The 18,517-nt window shown below is 54.5% G+C and overlaps 4 protein-coding genes across 4 annotated transcripts in view; 2 read left to right on the plus strand and 2 right to left on the minus strand.

The window, feature by feature from the left end:
* Nucleotides 1–1,098: 1,098 nt before the first annotated feature.
* MONBRDRAFT_23190 (uncharacterized protein) lies at nt 1,099–1,647 on the minus strand (the record flags this gene model as incomplete). The annotated part of the gene is made up of 1 exon (XM_001743472.1): nt 1,099–1,647. One exon carries the CDS (start codon nt 1,645–1,647, stop codon nt 1,099–1,101), a length of 549 nt encoding a protein of 182 aa, XP_001743524.1.
* Nucleotides 1,648–2,176: 529 nt separating this feature from the next.
* On the minus strand, nt 2,177–7,083 carry MONBRDRAFT_23191 (uncharacterized protein; the record flags this gene model as incomplete). The annotated part of the gene is made up of 17 exons (XM_001743473.1): nt 2,177–2,301; nt 2,446–2,678; nt 2,790–2,850; nt 3,065–3,104; nt 3,239–3,329; nt 3,579–3,827; nt 3,942–4,031; nt 4,142–4,205; nt 4,755–4,849; nt 4,972–5,059; nt 5,327–5,453; nt 5,545–5,634; nt 5,730–5,798; nt 5,895–5,985; nt 6,063–6,136; nt 6,307–6,413; nt 6,543–7,083. 17 exons carry the CDS (start codon nt 7,081–7,083, stop codon nt 2,177–2,179), a joined length of 2,235 nt encoding a protein of 744 aa, XP_001743525.1.
* A 1,435-nt stretch (nt 7,084–8,518) lies between these two features.
* Nucleotides 8,519–9,412, plus strand: MONBRDRAFT_23192 (uncharacterized protein; the record flags this gene model as incomplete). The annotated part of the gene is made up of 1 exon (XM_001743150.1): nt 8,519–9,412. The coding sequence occupies one exon, from the start codon at nt 8,519–8,521 to the stop codon at nt 9,410–9,412; it is 894 nt and encodes a 297-aa protein (XP_001743202.1).
* A 486-nt stretch (nt 9,413–9,898) lies between these two features.
* MONBRDRAFT_23193 (uncharacterized protein) overlaps nt 9,899–18,517 on the plus strand; it is a gene marked incomplete at both ends in the record, with an annotated part of 9,634 nt that continues 1,015 nt past the window's right edge. Inside the window, 17 exons of the mRNA XM_001743151.1 lie at nt 9,899–10,216; nt 10,495–11,110; nt 11,277–11,689; nt 11,778–11,848; nt 11,959–12,017; nt 12,317–12,355; nt 12,475–12,531; nt 12,676–12,766; nt 12,900–13,069; nt 13,188–13,319; nt 13,432–13,560; nt 13,883–13,984; nt 14,129–14,197; nt 14,295–14,630; nt 14,744–14,890; nt 15,078–15,430; nt 15,541–18,438. Of these exons, the coding sequence (XP_001743203.1) occupies nt 9,899–10,216; nt 10,495–11,110; nt 11,277–11,689; nt 11,778–11,848; nt 11,959–12,017; nt 12,317–12,355; nt 12,475–12,531; nt 12,676–12,766; nt 12,900–13,069; nt 13,188–13,319; nt 13,432–13,560; nt 13,883–13,984; nt 14,129–14,197; nt 14,295–14,630; nt 14,744–14,890; nt 15,078–15,430; nt 15,541–18,438 (6,000 nt within the window). The remainder of the gene's footprint in view (nt 10,217–10,494; nt 11,111–11,276; nt 11,690–11,777; nt 11,849–11,958; nt 12,018–12,316; nt 12,356–12,474; nt 12,532–12,675; nt 12,767–12,899; nt 13,070–13,187; nt 13,320–13,431; nt 13,561–13,882; nt 13,985–14,128; nt 14,198–14,294; nt 14,631–14,743; nt 14,891–15,077; nt 15,431–15,540; nt 18,439–18,517) is intronic.

Genomic DNA, 18,517 nt, shown 5'->3' on the forward strand with positions numbered 1-18,517 from the left:
TCGTTGGCTTCACTCTCATCTGTACTCCTCGTCTTCATCATTGCATTCAGGTGACAAGTCCACCGTGCACCACGCCGTCTACGGCGGCATCAGAGACATCACATGCAAGTACCGAGGCGCGAACACGAGAAGCCTCAAGCGCCGCTGTGGACCGTAGCTCTTCCCCATCAATCGTCCAAACTCGGTCTCCACGTCGAACACACCTTGCACGAGTGGCGCAGTGGCAACCACATCCCAAGAAGAGAAAATCGTCTAAGTCCACCCAATGAGGAAACAGCTTGCTTACTAAGTGTTTAGAAAAAAAAATCGTCCCGGGCGTTTGTCAATCGAAATAAACCTTGAATGACCATTGATCAATCGGAACTTGTCTTGTCCATCTGCTTCTACCCACCAAGTTGTCTCATTGCTTCGCTGACTCGTCTTATGGCGCTGCCATTTGACATACCAATCAGAGCCATGTAGCCCTAGAGAGTCAAAGCCAAATAAGTTTCGTATGGAAAAGAAATGGGATTTATTTCAAAATAAATGATTTTCTGGTCTTTGGGCTGCTATGGCATCCACAGGAAGCGTATGAACACAAGAGCACCCTCGTTTGATCCGCAAAAATTTAGCGCTTCTGCTGTGCTTGATTTGAAACGCACAGCAGACAGAATCGCCGAGCACGACCCGAAATACTGACTGCCAATTAATCGCACCTGCCTCAATCCCAAGAGCAATATGTTGTTACAAAAAGGGAATACATATGTTACTTTCAAGGAGGTGACCGAACTATCCCGCTGAACAACATATTAAGGTACATTCTAAAGAGATGTCGTTGTGTGTGTGTGTGTGTGTTGTCTGACATCTTTCGTGTGAACTGTCATGTGGTAGTTGTGAGCGAATCGTCTGACAACAGGGAGGTGTCTGACAACCACTGCGCTCCCGCTGCTGAGGGCATCGGGGGGTGGAGGATGGCGGTCGGGGTGACGATGCGTCAGGCAAGGCAAGACAACAGGGTAGAACATCGATTGGGCAACGTCTTCTGGTAGCAACTCAAAGGACCCATGCTCAGCATGAAAGGCAAGAGGTGCAAGAGGGGGGAGGGGGGGAGAACGGCGCTCAGCGCATGTACATGGTTACGGACACTTCGGTTGATCCCAGCATGACGGCCTCCTCGCTTACGGACGTCAATCCACCGAGTTGGGCAACATCAGCGCCCGCATCTCGCTGGGGTGGGGAATAGCTCACCACCATCAAACATCCATGCCGCTGTATGCGTTTTAAGAGTCCCTCCAACTGAGAACTTTGCACCGCTCCGCCCATGGAGTCAGGGTTGTGGGTATCGCATGAGTAGCACAGCACGACCGCAGCCAAGGGCGCCAGCTGGGTCACGGCCTCTGTGTCCTGGAGCGACACGCGGTGAAGTGCCTCCTCGTCCTCCTCGTCCTGGGTCACCGCTGCTCCTTCCGCCTCGACCTCTGCTGCCATCATGGCCCAGTAGAGCGGACGACCTAGCGTGTGTTGGACGCGACGGTCCCGCGCCAGTTCCACCGCGTTGACAAACGCCACCCCGCGCTTTCCCATGGGCAGCATGGGTTGAAGCTCTGCCACCCAGGTGCGTAGCTGTGCTCGAAGCGCCAGTGGACTCGGACCGTCCCCTGCCGCCATGCTGCCACAAGCGGGTCACTGTAAAACCTACGCCTTGAGGCAAGGCACAGCCACCCAGCCTGTATTACAGCCTCAGCCTCACCAATCAACCCTCAGCTGCGGGGTTTTGTTGAGCCTCCAGGCCTTGATGGGACAACCACCACGAGCCAGCCAGCCAACACCCAACAACATCAAGGTCAAAAAAAATCATCCAACGTCAATCGATCAGATCTACTTTTGTGATAAAGATGAAAAAAAATCAACCACAACGATTTTTTTTTTTTTGGGATGGGAATAATCGATTCTTTGAATCAGGTGGATCTCTCATGCACACTGTCACAGAAGTTAAACATCCAATCGAGAACATGGCCACGCTGGTGCTTGCACAAAGAGATGGCATACTTGCACACTTCCATGGCGGCTTTTGGACTCGCTCATTAGTCTTGCTTTTGGTCGTGCAAGTCATTCAATCCCAGGACAAGCCATTGCTGTAGGTACTGTTGCCTAAAGGCATTTGCCCCAAAATCCCGCGACCACGGTCTTGGTGAGATCACATTGTTGTGGCGTGGGCAGGCAGGGCAAGGGTCACATTCGAGGCATGTCCAGCCGATACCCACTTGAACAGGGCAAGATTGGACGCGAGGCGACCCTTGTGTGTGCGGCCCGAATGCTTCTCTGCTCAAACCCAGAAACACGAGCAAGCCATATCCGTGAAGATAACGAAATGACAACAGGTGGAGGATGGGCGGCTTGCTTGCATGATGGGCGGCTTGCTTGCATGATGGGCGGCTTGCTTGCATGATGGTCGGTTTACTGCACCTTGGTGAAAGTCGCTGGCAAAAGCTAGAATCTGCCAGCCCATAAAATCAAGTTGCCTTTCCAGCGGATAGCGCTTCAAAACCTCTTGCAGGCTATGTCGGTGCAGCGTTTGACCTTCACGCGGCAAAAAGCGCACGATTTGCCCATCCGGACCCAGCATGGTCTCCCACACCGTGCGTGGTGCTGCCGGCCAACTCCCCACTAGTCCTCGCCATTCGTCCAATTCGTTTGCCCTGTAGCCGCACGAGGTCATTTCCGTGTTTCAGCACACCCAACGTCAGGCACCTCGCCTGCGACGCGACTTGTCTTCCACAGCCAAGCAAAAGTAGAAGATACGAACATACCATCGGTCATTTCTGTGATCCCTTTTCAGCAGGGATAGGTACCGCTCGGCGTTGCGATGGCCTGGAAGCAAGACAGAGTAAGCACGCCCCGGGTTCATCAAGATGCCTGAGGGCATGTCTTTTCCTTGATGCTTCGCAGCTTGAACCCTTCTCGTTGTGATGAGCGCCAATAGGACAGGCCTTTTCTCCAGATGAAGACGCACGGGAGACGAAACAGATAAAAATCAAGCCAGCAACGTTGTTGAGTCATCAAATACTTTGCGTGGACTGCTCACCTGCCACTGAAAAACAAAAAGCATCGTATGGGTCTCGTCCCTGCCAGGTCCAGGCCATCGATCGGTAGCATCAGCACAGTTTCTTGATATAAGATCTCAGCCAACGGGAGGACAGACAGCGGCACAGTTTGTATTCTAGTAGAGCTGTACACTCAGGATATAACAAGTACGCACCAGACGGGCCGTGTGCGCAATGACCTCCATGTCCTTGAACATGCGTCGGAGGCCCAGCTGGGTCCAATATTGCAACTGTTCCTCACTCGCCCTGGCACACATGAACGACTGAGAGACCATGTCTTGGTGGGACTACAGTCCAGCCTCAGGCATGGCAACGCGCTGGATCATAGCTCTCTTCATGACTGCCTACCGTAGAGGGCTTCGCAGTCCATCGAGCGAGCAGCCCACCAAGAGCCACAGTTCCACCATACACTCGAGCCTATGGGGGACATGATGCGCTTTGTCAAAGCACGACTGCCTCGCATGCCCAGGAGCAGCGATATGGGGTCAGACGTACGTCAAAGCAGCCGGACCCAGGTCGCAGTGCTGGGTACAGGCTGAGCCGATGCAAAACAAGCCGTGGTAGCTGTACAACTGGAAGCGCTGGATTGACTTGGCGACAGTCATATAGGTGGGACGAAGGCAAGTGCGCAGCACGGGTTGAAGACGCTTTTGTGCAGCGGACACGGAGCGCCGAGGGGTAGCAGACAGCTGAACTTGATCGCGACACTCGGGTACCACACCCACCAATGAACGCACATCCGCACTATCGGTCAGTCCACACAATGATCGATCATAGCCAACGTGGAGTGATAAATCGAGCATGAGATGAACTGGGTTGCCAGGGTCACTGAAGGGCCAAGGTACACGAGTCAAGTACCCGATAGTGACGTCCATGGCGACCGGAACAAAGTCCGGACTGGGTTGCTGCACCCAGCGCGAGGGCGCTAGCATCAACCGGCGGTCCTTGCTGTAAGAACATGCCCCAGCCAAGGACAGATCAAATGAGCTCGATGAGGCAGGGTCGTGGAAACGCTTGCCCGCCAGGCAGGATCCCCCCTTTAAGAGCAGCGCACATACGCATCAAACGCCCCGACGAGCAGAAAAGACCCAAAGCGGTCGTCATGATGGAAGGAGAACTGGGCTGAAACCCCAAAAACGAAAGACGACATGTCGGAGCCTGAAGCATCAAAAGGGCCTTTTTGGTTTCTATCAAAATGATCATGTAGAACAAGGTACTTGAGTGTTTCAGCGAGCATACGGAGCTCTATATTGCCATCGCTGATTGGACAAGTGGCCATGCTTTTTTATTGTGCATCCTCGCGGCGCAGTACCCTGCATTTACCTGGACAACCACGAGAGTGGGAGATTTTGCACTGTCAAGATGGACAAGGTGGCGGCTTGTCGGCCTTGACACCAGTAGTAGCCTGCGGTGTTCAAGGGCTCATGAGCACGGCGCGTGACGATATTTGACATGGACGGCATGCGCAAGAAGCAATCTCTGCGGCAGGGTGCAACGGGGCAAGTCGACCTTGCCAACGCGCGCGGCGCAATAGCTTGGCAATGGCAAGCGGCTCGTTAATGGGGGCTAAGCATCCCGCATCAAAAGTTTGGTGAGTTGGCACAAGATCGATTTGCGATAAGGGCCATTTGTTTTGATTGGGGGAAAAACAAAAAAAAGAGAGAGGCATACCAGGCGTAGGGGCGGGTCGCTCACAGCTGATGAGCTGAGGGGGCTGTCGATCAACGTCTCGACAGAGCACGCTCATTCCCACGAATATGGTGTATCTGCACGACACCAGCAACGATCATTGAGTTGCAAATGGTAAGAGAAATGCCCTGTTCCGGCTGGAGCACGCAGAAGAGAAGTAGCGTGAAAAAAAAACAGCAAAGAAAGGATAAGTGCGTACCGGCAGGTCTGATCCTCGGTTGCATTCAGAATCGTGACTGTCTTGTCATCAATAATAGACGCCTGGGACGCATAGAGCATGGCACAGTCTGTGAGTACATGTAATACAGGCGCTGCCAGCAATGAGGGTGTCAGGGGTCTTGGGAGGGGCAAGGGTTGGGTGGCAAGCATGGGCCATAACGCACATCGGCCTGGCCGCGAGGCAGGGCACAGACAAATCGTACAGATGTGGCTCGGGGGCCACCTAGACGTTGGAGCGCATCAAGGTCAACATGATGATGTCAGTCAGAGCACTGCGTGAAGCTACCCAACTACGCTTGGAAAAGCATGGGTTGGGCGTTCCGTTGATCACGTACTGGTGGCAGGACAATGCGTGCCGCGGGCATAGTTCTCCACAAAGGAAGCACTTTGCCAAAGCGTGCCGTTGGTGTTGGTGCGATTCGTCCACAAGCCCAGTACCAACACTGCTGGCAGGTCGTCATTCTTTGCCATACAAGAATGGGGTTAAACATGCGGGCACTTTAAAAGCAAGCTTACTAGGTCTTTGAAGGGTCGAGTCGAGTCAGTGTCTCACCGGGTCGTCCAGGGGCTGGCCATGGGTATCGGCATGGAATTGGGTCACATTCTGGCCCAAGCAAACACGGTAGGTCCACCAACCAAACGCCTGCGGGACGAGCATGCGCAAGCACGCAAGGGAATGCGTTAGGCGCGCCGCGATGCTTGAGCATGTTTCGGTTGCAGCATGTTTGGCCTTCTCACGTGTTGAATGCAGGGCAGTTTTTGCGCCAGTTGCTCTCGCCAGTAGCTGGGCTCATTGCTGCGTTGCACCTGCATAGCGGTCACGTGGTGAGGCATGTTGACATGCATGAAGCAGGAAGCGGGTCAGCTAAACTGCTGTTAGAGGCCGAGTAAGCTTGTGCTAACCCGTTGGCGATCGGGACCATGGTGCTGGCAAGTGAAAGTTTTGAGACCCTGCCTGACTTGATAAGTGTTCAAGAGTACGCTGCTGGCCTGCCTACCCAGCCGGGGCATCAAGGAGCCAGATCAGGACGCCGAGGCGCCAAAACCATCGGGTGGGAGGCAAAGACGAACGGTTGTGGCGCTTCCGAGGCCAGGCGAGGAAAGAGACTCAGCGTGATTGGGGCAGCAAAGTCATTGAGGTCAAACTGAGCAGCCCCAGCGAAAGCGAGCAGCGAAGCAAGGGTGAGGCGATCTGAAACGATTGGGTGTGGGTGTAGGATGCACCGTCTAATAAATCCGGCTCTGCCCCATTGTAGCCTGACGCGAAGCCAAGACGTTGGGTGGAGTGGAGTGGACAGGCAAGTGCCAATCGTACCTTTGTGTCAACGACTCCGGGGCTGGCATGGGTGAGCGCAAGCAGGAACAGGGCTGTCGTCATGCAAGTAACATGGGTCAGTGTCCAGCCCATGGCCCTGATCTTGCCTGCCGTGCAGCGAGGCACCCGTCATGTGCAGCCTGCTCACTCGCGCGACCACATCCGTCAATGTCCTGCCGTTGTGGTCACACCAGCAACCCAGTGCCGTTCTGCTGATGCCCTTTTGAGCATTCAACTCGAGTTGTCACTGCCGTCGCTCTGAAATGATTTGTCAGCCAATTTCACAGAGAGAGAGAGAGAGTTTGAGAGAGAGTTTGAGAGAGTTTGAGAGTTTGAGAGAGTTTGAGAGGGAGGTTTGAGAGAGAGTTTGAGAGAGTTTGAGAGGGAGGTTTGAGAGAGAGTTTGAGAGAGAATTTGAGAGAGAGTTTGAGAGAGAATTTGAGAGTTTGAGAGAGTTTGAGGGGGAGAGAGAGAGAGAGAGAGATTGAGAGAGAGAGAGAGAGAGAGAGAGAGAGAGAGAGAGAGAGAGTTTGAGGGAGAGACAGAGAGAGAGAGAGAGAGAGAGAGAGATTTGAGAGAGAGAGAGAGAGAGAGAGAGCAGACGAGCGTGTGCGTAACGTCGTCTGGTGTTTTTTTTTTCGATTTTGATTGATAAGAAGACTGAGGATGGCGGCGATGGTGCCAGCGGGGGCCGTGCCCAGTGGGCCAGGAGTAGAGGGCGAAGCGGCATTGCTGGAGCCGGCGAAGCATCATCTGCAGCGACGGCTTTCGGCCCATGTCCAAGACTTTTGTGCGCTCTTGCTGCAGGTTCATCAGAGTTCAAGTACGGCTCTCGTGGTCGGGCAAGGCGGCGTGTAAACACGCGACCAAGTCTCATCATCAATGACGCGTTTGCACGACATGTCGCGATCTGCGGTTTAATCCCTGTTAGAGAGCCAGGAGCGGATGGCGCGGGTAGTCAAGGACATGACGAACATGGAAAAGTCCCTGGCCAGCACCGAGGCCATGGTTGGCCACTGCGCATCCATCGTGGCTGGTGATCTCGTGACGGTATGCGCAGCGCACCCCAAACCGCACGCGCTGGTTTGCCCATCCGTCTGCATGTAATGGAGTTGACCCATTCTGTCTTACTTGCCCTTGGCGTGGGTTGGAGTGTCGCATCAGGCCCAGCACTTACAGCAGCTGTATCAGCCGCCAGTGGCCAGTCCAGGCACCGCAGATGCCCCAAACACAGACAACAAGACCTCGACTTCTTGACCAAGCACGCTCTTTGGCAATGCAAGGGTTGTGGTCCGCAAACACGAACGGAACAGCACCGAGAGAGAGAGTGTGTGTGAGACTTGATACAGCAGCAGGCCAAGGGCATGGGCGACTGACCAGGAGGTTGCGCTTTGCGTTTTCATTTTGGTGTGCTCCGGCTGCTGGACGTCTTTGGGCTCTGTGAGTCGTACGAACCGTCGCCATGACGGGGTGCCAATTGATCTTGTCACCTGATAGCCGAGTCATGAATCAAGGAGTCAAGCCTTTGGCCTCTCATCCGTTGACCTCAACACCTCTTACCAACCATCCCCTGTCCCTCCCTATCAGCAGCCCACTCCCCACAAATACCAAACCGCCTTTCCAATCCATGAACATTGCACTCGTGTCCCCACCCACCAACTCATCGCCTTCCCCGTGATCACCGACCGACTCTGATTGAACCGAACCGAACCCCCCAGCAGCTGCGTCAGGGGCGATGTGGCACAGATTGTCATCATTTTTTAGACACAGTTGGTGTTGCAAGATTTGTGTGTGTGTGTGTGTGTGTGTGTGTGTGTGTGTGTGTGTGTGTGTGTGTGTGTGTGTGTGAAAGGTGCGTGCTGGGCACTTGAGGGGGTGGGAGGGGGTGTGCCAGGTGGGTGAAGGAGCTGCCGGGGAGCGGGTGCGGTAGATGAAATTTTGTGGGTGGATCTGCTGGACAAGGGGTGCGTTTTGCACCATTGCGGCTTTTGCTCCTATGCGTGGGGAGGGTTTGAAGGAGCGAGGATGACACCTTGGGAGTACTAGCCTGGCTGGGTTCGAGTCATCAGCTTTTGGTTCCTTCTGTGAGCTGGCATTGTGCATTTTTTTTTCCAGCAACCTCGTCTCATCAACGCGTGGTCACGATTGCTTGCTATTTCCAGCGGCTCGGCTTCCTTGTGTTTCCCTGCCTAGTCAACCGGCAAGCGACAGGATGGCGCCTTTGGTGACGATCGTGACGGGCAACTCCAACTCTGGAGCCCAGGCAGTGCACTCGCTGATGGGCAAGTATCGCGGGCAATGCCGAGTGCGAGCCTGCTTTCGCAGCGCCGCAAAGGCCGAGCCTTTTGTATCGGCATATGGCCAAGCAACTGATCTCTTCGAGTCTGTCGTGGGCATTGATGCCGCCGACCCCAAGTCACTTGTCCCTGCCTTTGAAGGGGCACGTTTTGCCGTTATTGTCACGCCGCATGACCACGCTCGCGGCATGGCCCAGGATGCGGAGCTGAGCAACAACATGATCGATGCCGCAGTTGCGGCTGGTGTGGAGCACATCATCTATGTCGGCAGCTGGACTGTGATTGACAAGTCGATGGGTGCCATCCCCGCTCGTTTCTTGGCTACCGAGGAGCATCTGCGTGAGCTGGGTGAAGCAGGTCGCGTGCGGTGGACCTCACTGCGCAGTGGTTTTTTCAACCAGAATCTCATTCTGATGCTGAAGCCTCAAATCCAAGCCAGTGGTCAAGTGTTCTTCCCCAACATCAAGGGAGCCCCTGTGGACCCTGGGGACATGGGTCGAGTGGCGGCCGCCATTGCCACCAGTGCCGACGCGCAAGTGCACCATGGTCAGTACTATCAAATCTCCGGCCCCGTGGTTATGACCACGGCCGAGATGACGACCAAGTTAGCAGCCGCCATGGGCACCACGGCCTCTTTCACGCCCGTGCCAGCCAGTAGCATGGAGCAAATTCCACCACCCGTGCGCGATCTGCTGGTCTGGATGGAGACGCACGACATTCCCTTTTCCGATGTCACTGCCCGCCTGACGGGTGGTGAGCACACCACGCTCGATGCTTGGCTGGAAGCCAATGCCGACCTGCTGCAGTGATAATAGGCTGAGATCGTCGCCCTTTCTCTTTTATTAAACGTGTGTACTGCGTGTGTATACGCGTGCGTGTGTGTTACTGATTCGTTGGTTGGCTCAATGCTTGGCTAAGCCAATGCCGACCTGCTGCAGTGATAATAGGCTGAGATCGTCGCCTTCTTTCCAGACGTGTGTACTGTGTGTATACGCGTGCGTGTGTGTTCAACAAAGATAATTCAATACAGCCTTGTATTTTTTTCTTCTGTTCAAGGTCTTGATGGCTCAGTGCCGTTCTCCGGCCGAACGTGCCGTCTTCCCTGCCGTCCTCCTGCCGTCAACTGTCAAATGATCGTGCTGACAATGACCGTAAGGGCGCTTTCAAGCGCAACTTCGAGCCGGAGTTGAACGCGGTCAGCATTCGTGTACATGAGCTGCAAATTGTTCAAAAGGGGAATCGAGTATCACATCCGCCTTGATATTATCCCAAAGTATAATTAATGTTATACTATTATGATAAGCAAGTGTGATAAAGTACAACATAGTGGCTTGTGCCATTTTGTCATCAAGCGAAAAGCAACACACAAACGAAAGAACCAAAGAAAGAACAAAAAGAAAGAACAAAAGAAAGAACAAAAGAAAGAACAAAAGAAAGAACAAAAGAAAGAACAAAAGAACAACAAGAACAAAAGAAAGAACAACAAGAACAAAAGAAAGAACAACAAGAACAAAAGAAAGAACAACAAGAACAAAAGAAAGAACAAAAGAAAGAACAAAAGAAAGAACAAAAGAAAGAACAACACCTCCAAAAGCCGTCAAGCCGGCAAAAGGGTCAGTGATCTTACTCGTTGACCATTACCAAGTGAAGGAAGGGGGGAGGTTATTTTATTTTTAAAGCGTTTAGGGTCGAGTCCGCGCGGCCTTCTTCAAGGGTACTGGACCTTTGAGTGATTTTGGCAGCCAGGCGCCCGACCTTCTCCTGGGTTGGGGTTTCCGAGAGTCATTGCATCGGTGCTGCGCTGTTGCTGCGTTGTGTAAGAATTACCGTTGAGATGACATCGCGGCCCGTTAGGGCCGTGGCCCTGTGGGCGATTGTGGCCGTGGTGCAGTTGAATGCAAACACGGCACGCGCCGTGCCTCTGGACGATGCCGTTACAACGACACTGGATGCTTCTCCAAATGAGGCCAATCCCATCCGCATGGTCGACCCCATGCTTCAGATCGATACCGTGGTTGTTCCCACTTTGCCCGAATATGCCGACTGGCCGCTTTTGCACAGGCAGCTTGATCAGACGATGGATCAGCTCCTTGAGACTGGCGTCGTCTCCTTACGCGATAGCACCGGCGAGATCGTCGTCTTGGATTCAATTGATGGAGCCGTCGAGGGCACAACCGTGGACAGTCTTCTCGCAGCTGGCTACTCGCTTGTGATCAAACCTGAGCATGAGCCCTCCTTGTCCTCGTCCATGCACGCATTTACCGTCAGCAACGTTATTTCTCAGCAGATCCAAGCGCATCTGGGTGTGGTCATGTCGGAACACTTTTACATCTCCCCGCCCAGCCAGCGGGCCCTGAGCCCGCATACTGATGGTGGCGATGTCTTTGTGCACCAGTGGGCTGGCAGCAAGCTTTGGACCCTCTGCGTGCCCAAAGCGCCCGATTGCCAGGATTGCACGTTCGCAGATTTGGCTCTCCGCGCCGAACTGGCCAAGTCGGCCTTCCAAGGTCTGTCATCGTTTCATTGTCAGCAGGCCCTCTGGATTAAGCGAGCTCGCTCAAGGTGCCTGATTTCCAAAACACTCGAGCAGTATATCTCTTTGCGCTGGACGGCAAATCACACTTTCACACTTGCTCACCCCTGTACACTTGCTTTGGCTGTCCCCGCCCAAAGGCTGCACCGCCTATACGGACGAACAACTTGCCGGAATGGAATGCCGCACCTTGGATCTGCAAGAAAATGAGCTGCTTTACGTTCCGCGCGGTGTCGTCCACTATGCCCGAGCCAACTCGACCGGCCTGAGCGCCCACGCCACCTACCAAGTGGTGCCGCCCTCTGCCACCTGGATCGACATGGTGGTCGATGAATGTAGCCTCGCAGCAACCACGCGGGCTTGCAACGAGTTGAAGAATCAGCTTCTCCAAGCCGACCTGGGTTTTCGGTGGCTCAACTTTCGCTTTAAAGACGTCCACGTGGCGCCCGTTCTGCCCAACAAACTCAACGCCTCGGAATATACGCTTCCCTCCACTCGCCTCGCCTCGCTCATTACCCGCCCGGCCTCCAATGACGAATCAGTCACGCGCACGGTTTGTTGATATGTTCTAGCCTGTGTCCCGATGTTGGTGTTGTGTGCTCGTCACCGCGTCCATAACCTTACATTCCTGAAAATCGCAGCGCCGTTCCTCGGATCGAGGCTACAGCGGCAGAGGTTGTGGCTCATGCAACCAACGTTGCGACGACAGCTGGTTTGTCATTGCTCACGATTTGACGCTGCCCTTGAGTGAGCGAGTATGCGGGCGAGTTGCCAGAGTTGTTAATCGGTACGCATTCAACATTCTGCTGTTTATATTTGCAGTGATGGGAGCTGCGATTGGGTTGTGGGCAGCTGCGATGATAGCTGCGATAGCAGTTGCGGTATGTCATGCCATCAATGTGCAGCGCCTTACACCGACCATTCCCTATCGTGCTTTTTGTGTCTTACCGTACCTTGCATTTCTGGCTTTGTTGGCAGACTCGGTCGTTTGCAACTCTGGTTGCCGTTGCCCTCAAGGCTGGGGCAGCCTATTCGGTTACTGCAATTGTTCGTGTCTTAAAATGGATTCCTCGTGTCTCTCTATGTTTGCAACGCTCAGGCGCATTTGCGCAGATAGTTTGCCTCATTTTCTTGTCTGGCGCTTTGTGTCTATGCGTGGGTCGTGTTTCTGTCTGATTAGCTTGTAACTCTGGGCTGGACACTGTCAACGATGTGTGCAGTACGTTTTGACCCGACATCCGAGCCTTGCTGCCGAGCCTTTCTGGCTCTGCCATTGGTGCTGGTACGCTCAGCCAGCGTTTGTTTTTGCTCACCATGGCTGATCACGCTGACTTGCAGGTACTTGCGGCAAGGGCACCTACCACGATATGGTTCGCTGTTTGAGCTGCGGTGCTGGTATGTGTTTATGTGCCATGCATTCCTTAGTGGTGCTAAGAGACCGTGACCATGCTGCACAACATACACTAGCTTTGAACCCCAAATCCACACCAGACCCCGAGCCTCGCCCTCTTCATTCGTGTTCTTCGTTTCCGAATTTAGGTACCTACCAGGACAGTGCCAGCCATCTTTCTACCTCATGCAAACCAAAGAGCCGCTGTCCTGCTGGTACTTACGACGCCAACGGTGGCAGGTACGGATGTTTTTGTCTGTATTTTTAGTGTTTGTCTGTATACCACGCCTTGTCGCCTTTGCTTTAGTATGATGGAGTCCTACTCTAACGTCCATCTTGTCATATCCCATCGCGTTGTCCCTGTCCAACGCAGCTCGTCTTCAAACACAAACTGCCTTGCTTGCCCGGCGGGCTCCTACCAAGATGCGACCAACCACCTGGAGACTTCTTGCAAGACCAAGACCAACACGTGCCCTGTTGGCCACTACGCCTCAAACGGTGGCAGCACTACAAGTGATCGCATCTGCGCCGTGTGTCCCGACGGTATGCCAATCCCTCGAACTGTCCCTGTATCATTTTGTCTCGGATACATGATTATATGCGCATCCCCCCCGGCCCTTTGTTTTATCAACCCGCTTGATAATCGTTGGTCAATTCCCAGGTACTTGGATGAATATCAATGGTAACTCAGCCCAGCAGTGCTATCAGAAATCTGTGCCATGCTCACCTGGCCAAGAGGTTTCAAACAAGGGTGACAAGACGGCCGACAACATTTGCGCCGCCTGCAGCTCAAGTGCGCACCATTTTTTTGTTTGCGCACTATTTCTTTGCCTGCTTGAAGGTGTTGGACACAACTGCTCATTGTCAACTCATTCTCCAACACCCGTCTCCAATGGCTTTGTTAGATTCATATCAACCCAGCCAGGGCTTGGCTGTACAGTGTACACGGAAGACTAACACTTGCAAAGCCGGCGAATATGTGACCAATCCAGATTCCCTGACCTCGGATTACTCCTGTGGTATCTGCGCTGCCGGTACGCCATCCCGTACTTTAGCCCTTCCGCCCCTCCACATCGTCCTTTTGGCATGACTGCGCGCTCTGACACGTTTGTACTTGCGCAACATTTCGATTGGATTGCACGGCATGATGGCGGTCTCGATCACCAAGGCACTGTTCAACCCAGCAGCTCACACACTTCCTCAACATGCCACGGTCAGGGCTTCCGAGTTGCTTGCTCACCCGTTGCCTCCGCCATGACCTTTTCCTCTTTGTCCTCCTTCGTTTTACGGCTCTACGCCCAGCTCTCCACGTTAACGTGTGTGCCTCACGACTTGTCGATGATTTTGATTCTGCAGCGTGTGCGGCCGGCAATTACCAAGCCAGTGCAGGGCAAACCTCTTGTTTGCCCTGCCCAGTTGACTCGTATTCTGATACCTCCGCAGCTACCTCGTGCAAACGTATGTTGATGGAGACCACTTCGTTTCCTCCTTTGTCGTAACCTTTTTGGTCTTCAGCACCAAAGGATGCTCTTCTGGGTATTGACTTGGCAACGTGCGCGCCCCTCATGCGTTCCCGTGGGCGTGTTCATCTTCCTTGTTCAGCTTGCGATCTCAGCCATGGCGCTTATCAGGATCAAACCGGTCAAACTTCATGTGACGGCTGTGGAGTTGGTACGTGTATTCATTCTGCTTCTCAAAAGCCTACTCAGATAAGCCATACGCAACGCCCTGATTGTATCGCTGATGCCTTAACTTGCGAAATTCTCAGGTTCGCGTCTGGATTTGACGACGTCAAGTTGCATCCCCTGTGCTGCTGGCAAATATCAAGGCCAGCCCTACAGTACTGTCTGCATCGATTGTGCAGCGGGCAAGTATAGCCTTGCGAGCGCGTCAGTGTGCTCGGCTTGCCCAGCTGGCACCTACTCGGAGCTGGCTCAAGCCTCGGCGTGTACACAGTGTCCCGCGGGCAAGTTCTCTGCCAGTGAGAATTCAATCTCGTGTGCCCGCTGCTCTGCTGGCACTTACCAAGCACAGGCTGGCCAATCCGACTGCCAGACCTGCCAAGCTGGCTATACTGTCAATCCCGATTTTACTCAATGCACTGGTGCGATTGACCCTCTGCTGGCACTGGATCGTTTTGGCATGTAGTTGCCAAATCAGTCGCGTACTGAGTTTCTGCCCTCGCCTTGTCTGATGTCTGACTTTTGTGCTCACTAGATGTCACGCCGCCCGAGTTGACGTTGGCCCCCAACGCCATCGTCCGGTTCGAAGCTCTGACCAATACTTTTGTCTATCCTACGGTGACAGCCACGGATACGAGTGGCGAAAGAATTGTCGTGACGCACACCAACAATGTTCAGCCAGGTGAGCCTCTACTTTCTTTCTTCATTCTTTAATCCTGGCTCTATGGCCTCTGGGGTCCTGCGTCGTCTGCATGCTTGCTTTATTTTTTGTGGTGGTCATGCGGTGTCTGAACGGCATATGCTTCCACTCATCTCCTCTTTGCCCATTGGCTTCTTCTTCTTTGAATCTTGCTTTGGCTAATCTTCAGACGAAGTCGGCACTTATGATGTGACCTATTCTGGCGAGGACAGTGCCAAGAACAAGGGTGTCTTGGTTGTTCAGGTGATCATCTTTGCGGCCCGAAAACCGGTCATCGTGCTTCTTGGCCCGGTGGTCATGACGCTCGAAGTGCACACTCGTTTCAACGACCCCATGGGCTATGTGATCGATGAGGGCGAACCCAACAACCTCAACAACACCCTAGCTAGTAACACAAGCGCTCTGGACATTGACACCCTCGGTACTTACTATGTCGTATATTCCATGCACACGCCCGACTCCCAAGGCCTGACCGCCTCGCCTGTGCGGCGCACCGTCCATGTCGTCGACACGACGCCTCCCGTAAGTGCCCCACCAACTTTGCTATGCGCTCATACACGTCAGTGGAGTCGTCTTTGTTGAGCAGCATCTCACTGTACGCTTATTGCTCACTTGCAATTGATGAATCACAGGTGATCTCGTTGACGCAGGGTGTCAACGTGACCGTTGAGGCGGGTTCCACCTGGTCCGAGCCTGGGTTTAGCATTCGGGATAACTACGATACCATGGCCATCGGCGACGTGACGGTGGAGCCTGTCGCGCTTAATCTCAAGGTGCCCAACGGCACGGTCCTCACCGTCGACTACATGGCTACCGATCGCAGCGGCAACGCCGTTTCCATCACACGCTATGTTCTTGTGCTGGATCGCCTCGCACCCACCATCACCCTGCTCAACGCCACCCGGCTGACTGCCGAGGCGGGTGACTTGTACTTTGAGTTCGATGCGGTGGCCGAGGATCAGTTGGATGATGATGTTGACCTGAGCATCACCTACCCAGATGGCGTCACCGTTGGTGGTGAATTGCAGCCTCCGTCTTTGCCCTTTGATTACAGCATTGTTTACACTGCCCGAGATGATGTTGGGAACACGGCTCATGCCACTCGCACCCTGACCGTGGTGGACACCAAGGCTCCCAGCCTTGAAGCCATCACCTCGGAGGTACACCTCGAGGCCGGTGCCGCCTATGCCATCAATGCTTCGTGGTATTCCGTGCGCGACAACTACAAGGCCACGCCCACCATCTCCACCAACGTGTCGGCGCTGCCGCGCACCCACGTGATGACGCCCTATCGTGCCAACGTGCAAATCACTGCCACCGATTCGCAAGGCAATCGAAACGCCACCTCGCTGCGAGTGCTCTTGGTGGATACTACCGCCCCCATGTTGACTTTGATCACCTCCAACGTCACCTCGGGCACTGATTTTAAAATTAGCGACCTCGTGACTGCCTACGACAGCAATGATGGGGTGTTGGACAGCGTTGTGGATATGAACACCCACGGTACGAACGTGCTTGATCTACCCTCAACCCCAACCTGCCCCGTCGATCGAATCCGTTCCGCTGCGTCCAACGCCTATCAGCAGGCGCGCGCGGAGCGCATTCGCAGCACCAACACTCAGGTCGTAGGTGATGCGCCGGCCGGCAGCACCTACACTGTCGACTTTATTGTCACCGATGCGGCTGGCAACTCTGACTCCCTGCGCGGCGTGGTACTTACACTGCGCGATGATACAGCGCCTGTCATTGCCACCTCGGGCACGCCCACCGACCAGATTGAATACACGCGCGCAGCCAACCAGCTCGAGCTGCCTCTCACTGCATCTGACAACCTCGATGGCGATATCTCTTCTTGGGTTTGTCTGAGCGTGGCACGTTATGCTCCGCGCACGGCCGAGAGGACCCCAAATGTCTCGCGAACCGGATTGCTCGAGCCAGTGAGCCACAACTTCAACGACTTTGCTGAGGCGGGTCGCCCTTGGGGTGCCTCGGGCGGACGCCCCTTGCTTCTTCTTGACGAGCCTGTGGGAACGCTCTATGTTGTCAATGCGAGTGTTATGGACGGAGCGGGCAACACGGCGACACGCACCTTCCGCTACCTCATCGTGGATACGACTCCCCCTGTCCTCACACTCACATACCCCGGCAGCTACCATGTGCCCTACGACACCACCTTTATTGATCCAGGGTTCACCGTGTTTGATGAGTCAGACGACTTGTCAGAGCACGTGCTCGTGTTGAATGCAGACCGTGTGAATCCGCGATTCCCTGGCACATACGTAGTTCAATACCGCACCAACGATCGGTATGGCAACCCGGCAGAGGCAGCGCGCTCCGTGATTGTGGACAACTTTACACTCCCAGCCGATGATGCCATCGTCACCATCGAGTATGCGGCGAGCATCAGCCTAGCACCTTTTGCGCGTGCCTTTGAGGAGCAGCTTCGTGGTGCGCTGGGCTATCCATACATCTTTGTTGTCGGTCGCCATGCCGGTGCCGACACAACTGAGGATCGATTCAACACGCTTCCCGGCTCGGCGTCTAGCAGCAGCTCCCGCCGTCGCTCCCTGCAGGCTGCCACGAACACTTCGTTCGAGCTGTGCATGCGCTCCACGACCACCCTTGCTTGGGTGCCAGCTGAGACACTGGCTGGAATTATTCGAGCCTGGAACAACCCCAATGTGACCGTGACCTCGATTCCTCTGCCCCCAGACCCCAACAACGCTGCCAGTGCCTCCACGGGCAACAAGAGTGGTGCTGACGCAGGGCTGATTGGCGCCATCGCAGGAGCTGCCGTGGGATTGGTTCTGGTGATCGTCTTGGTGCTGGTGGTGCTCCGACGCCGAAACAGCTCTGCTTCCAAGCAGCTCGCCGCGCCGTCATTCCAAGCCAACAGCCACAGCATGGCCAATCCTTTGTTTGACCAGGACGTGTCTGGCTCGGTCCAAGCTTCAACCTATAACCATCTTGCGCTTGACGGCGAGTACCAGGATGTGAACCCCGATGATCCGGGCTATGACGATTTTGAGGATCGTCCCGGTTTCGGCTCGGGCCCTGACGAGGATGACATCGATGGCGATGGCGGCTACTTTTACACGGATGTAGAGGGTGCAGCACCGGATGCCGGCACTGAACGCGCGCACGCCACCTTTGTGAATGAGGCGTACATGAGCGTCGACGATGACTTTAATGACAGTAACGAGTATCACGAGGCCGTGCCTCGGGCCACGATGCCGGACGACACCTATGGCGTCGAAGGAGATTACGCGTTGGCTGTTCCGTCGGGTGGGGCGACGGAGACCACGTATGGTCTCAAGCTGGGCAACGGTGCCTATGGGGCGGATAACGCTTATGACCAGCCCACTTTCATGGCCAGTACATCAGCTGAGTATGACGTTCCCATGTCTGCCGACGATAGCCAAGCGCTGGCCAAGGGTTATGCAGTCCCTTCAGTGCGAGATGGTCCGGCTTCGACCTCACACTACGATGTGCCTTTGTCCTCCATTACCGAACCTGCTCAGTATGCCGCGGTGAGCCATGACGAGGCCGAGCAGACACCGATGTATGGCGAAGGCGCAGCGCCCAAGTCCATGTCGCTGACGCTGCAGT

This window comes from Monosiga brevicollis, genomic scaffold (assembly GCF_000002865.3).
Source record: "Monosiga brevicollis MX1 MONBRscaffold_3 genomic scaffold, whole genome shotgun sequence".
In the NCBI taxonomy this organism is placed as follows: Eukaryota; class Choanoflagellata; order Craspedida; family Salpingoecidae; genus Monosiga; species Monosiga brevicollis.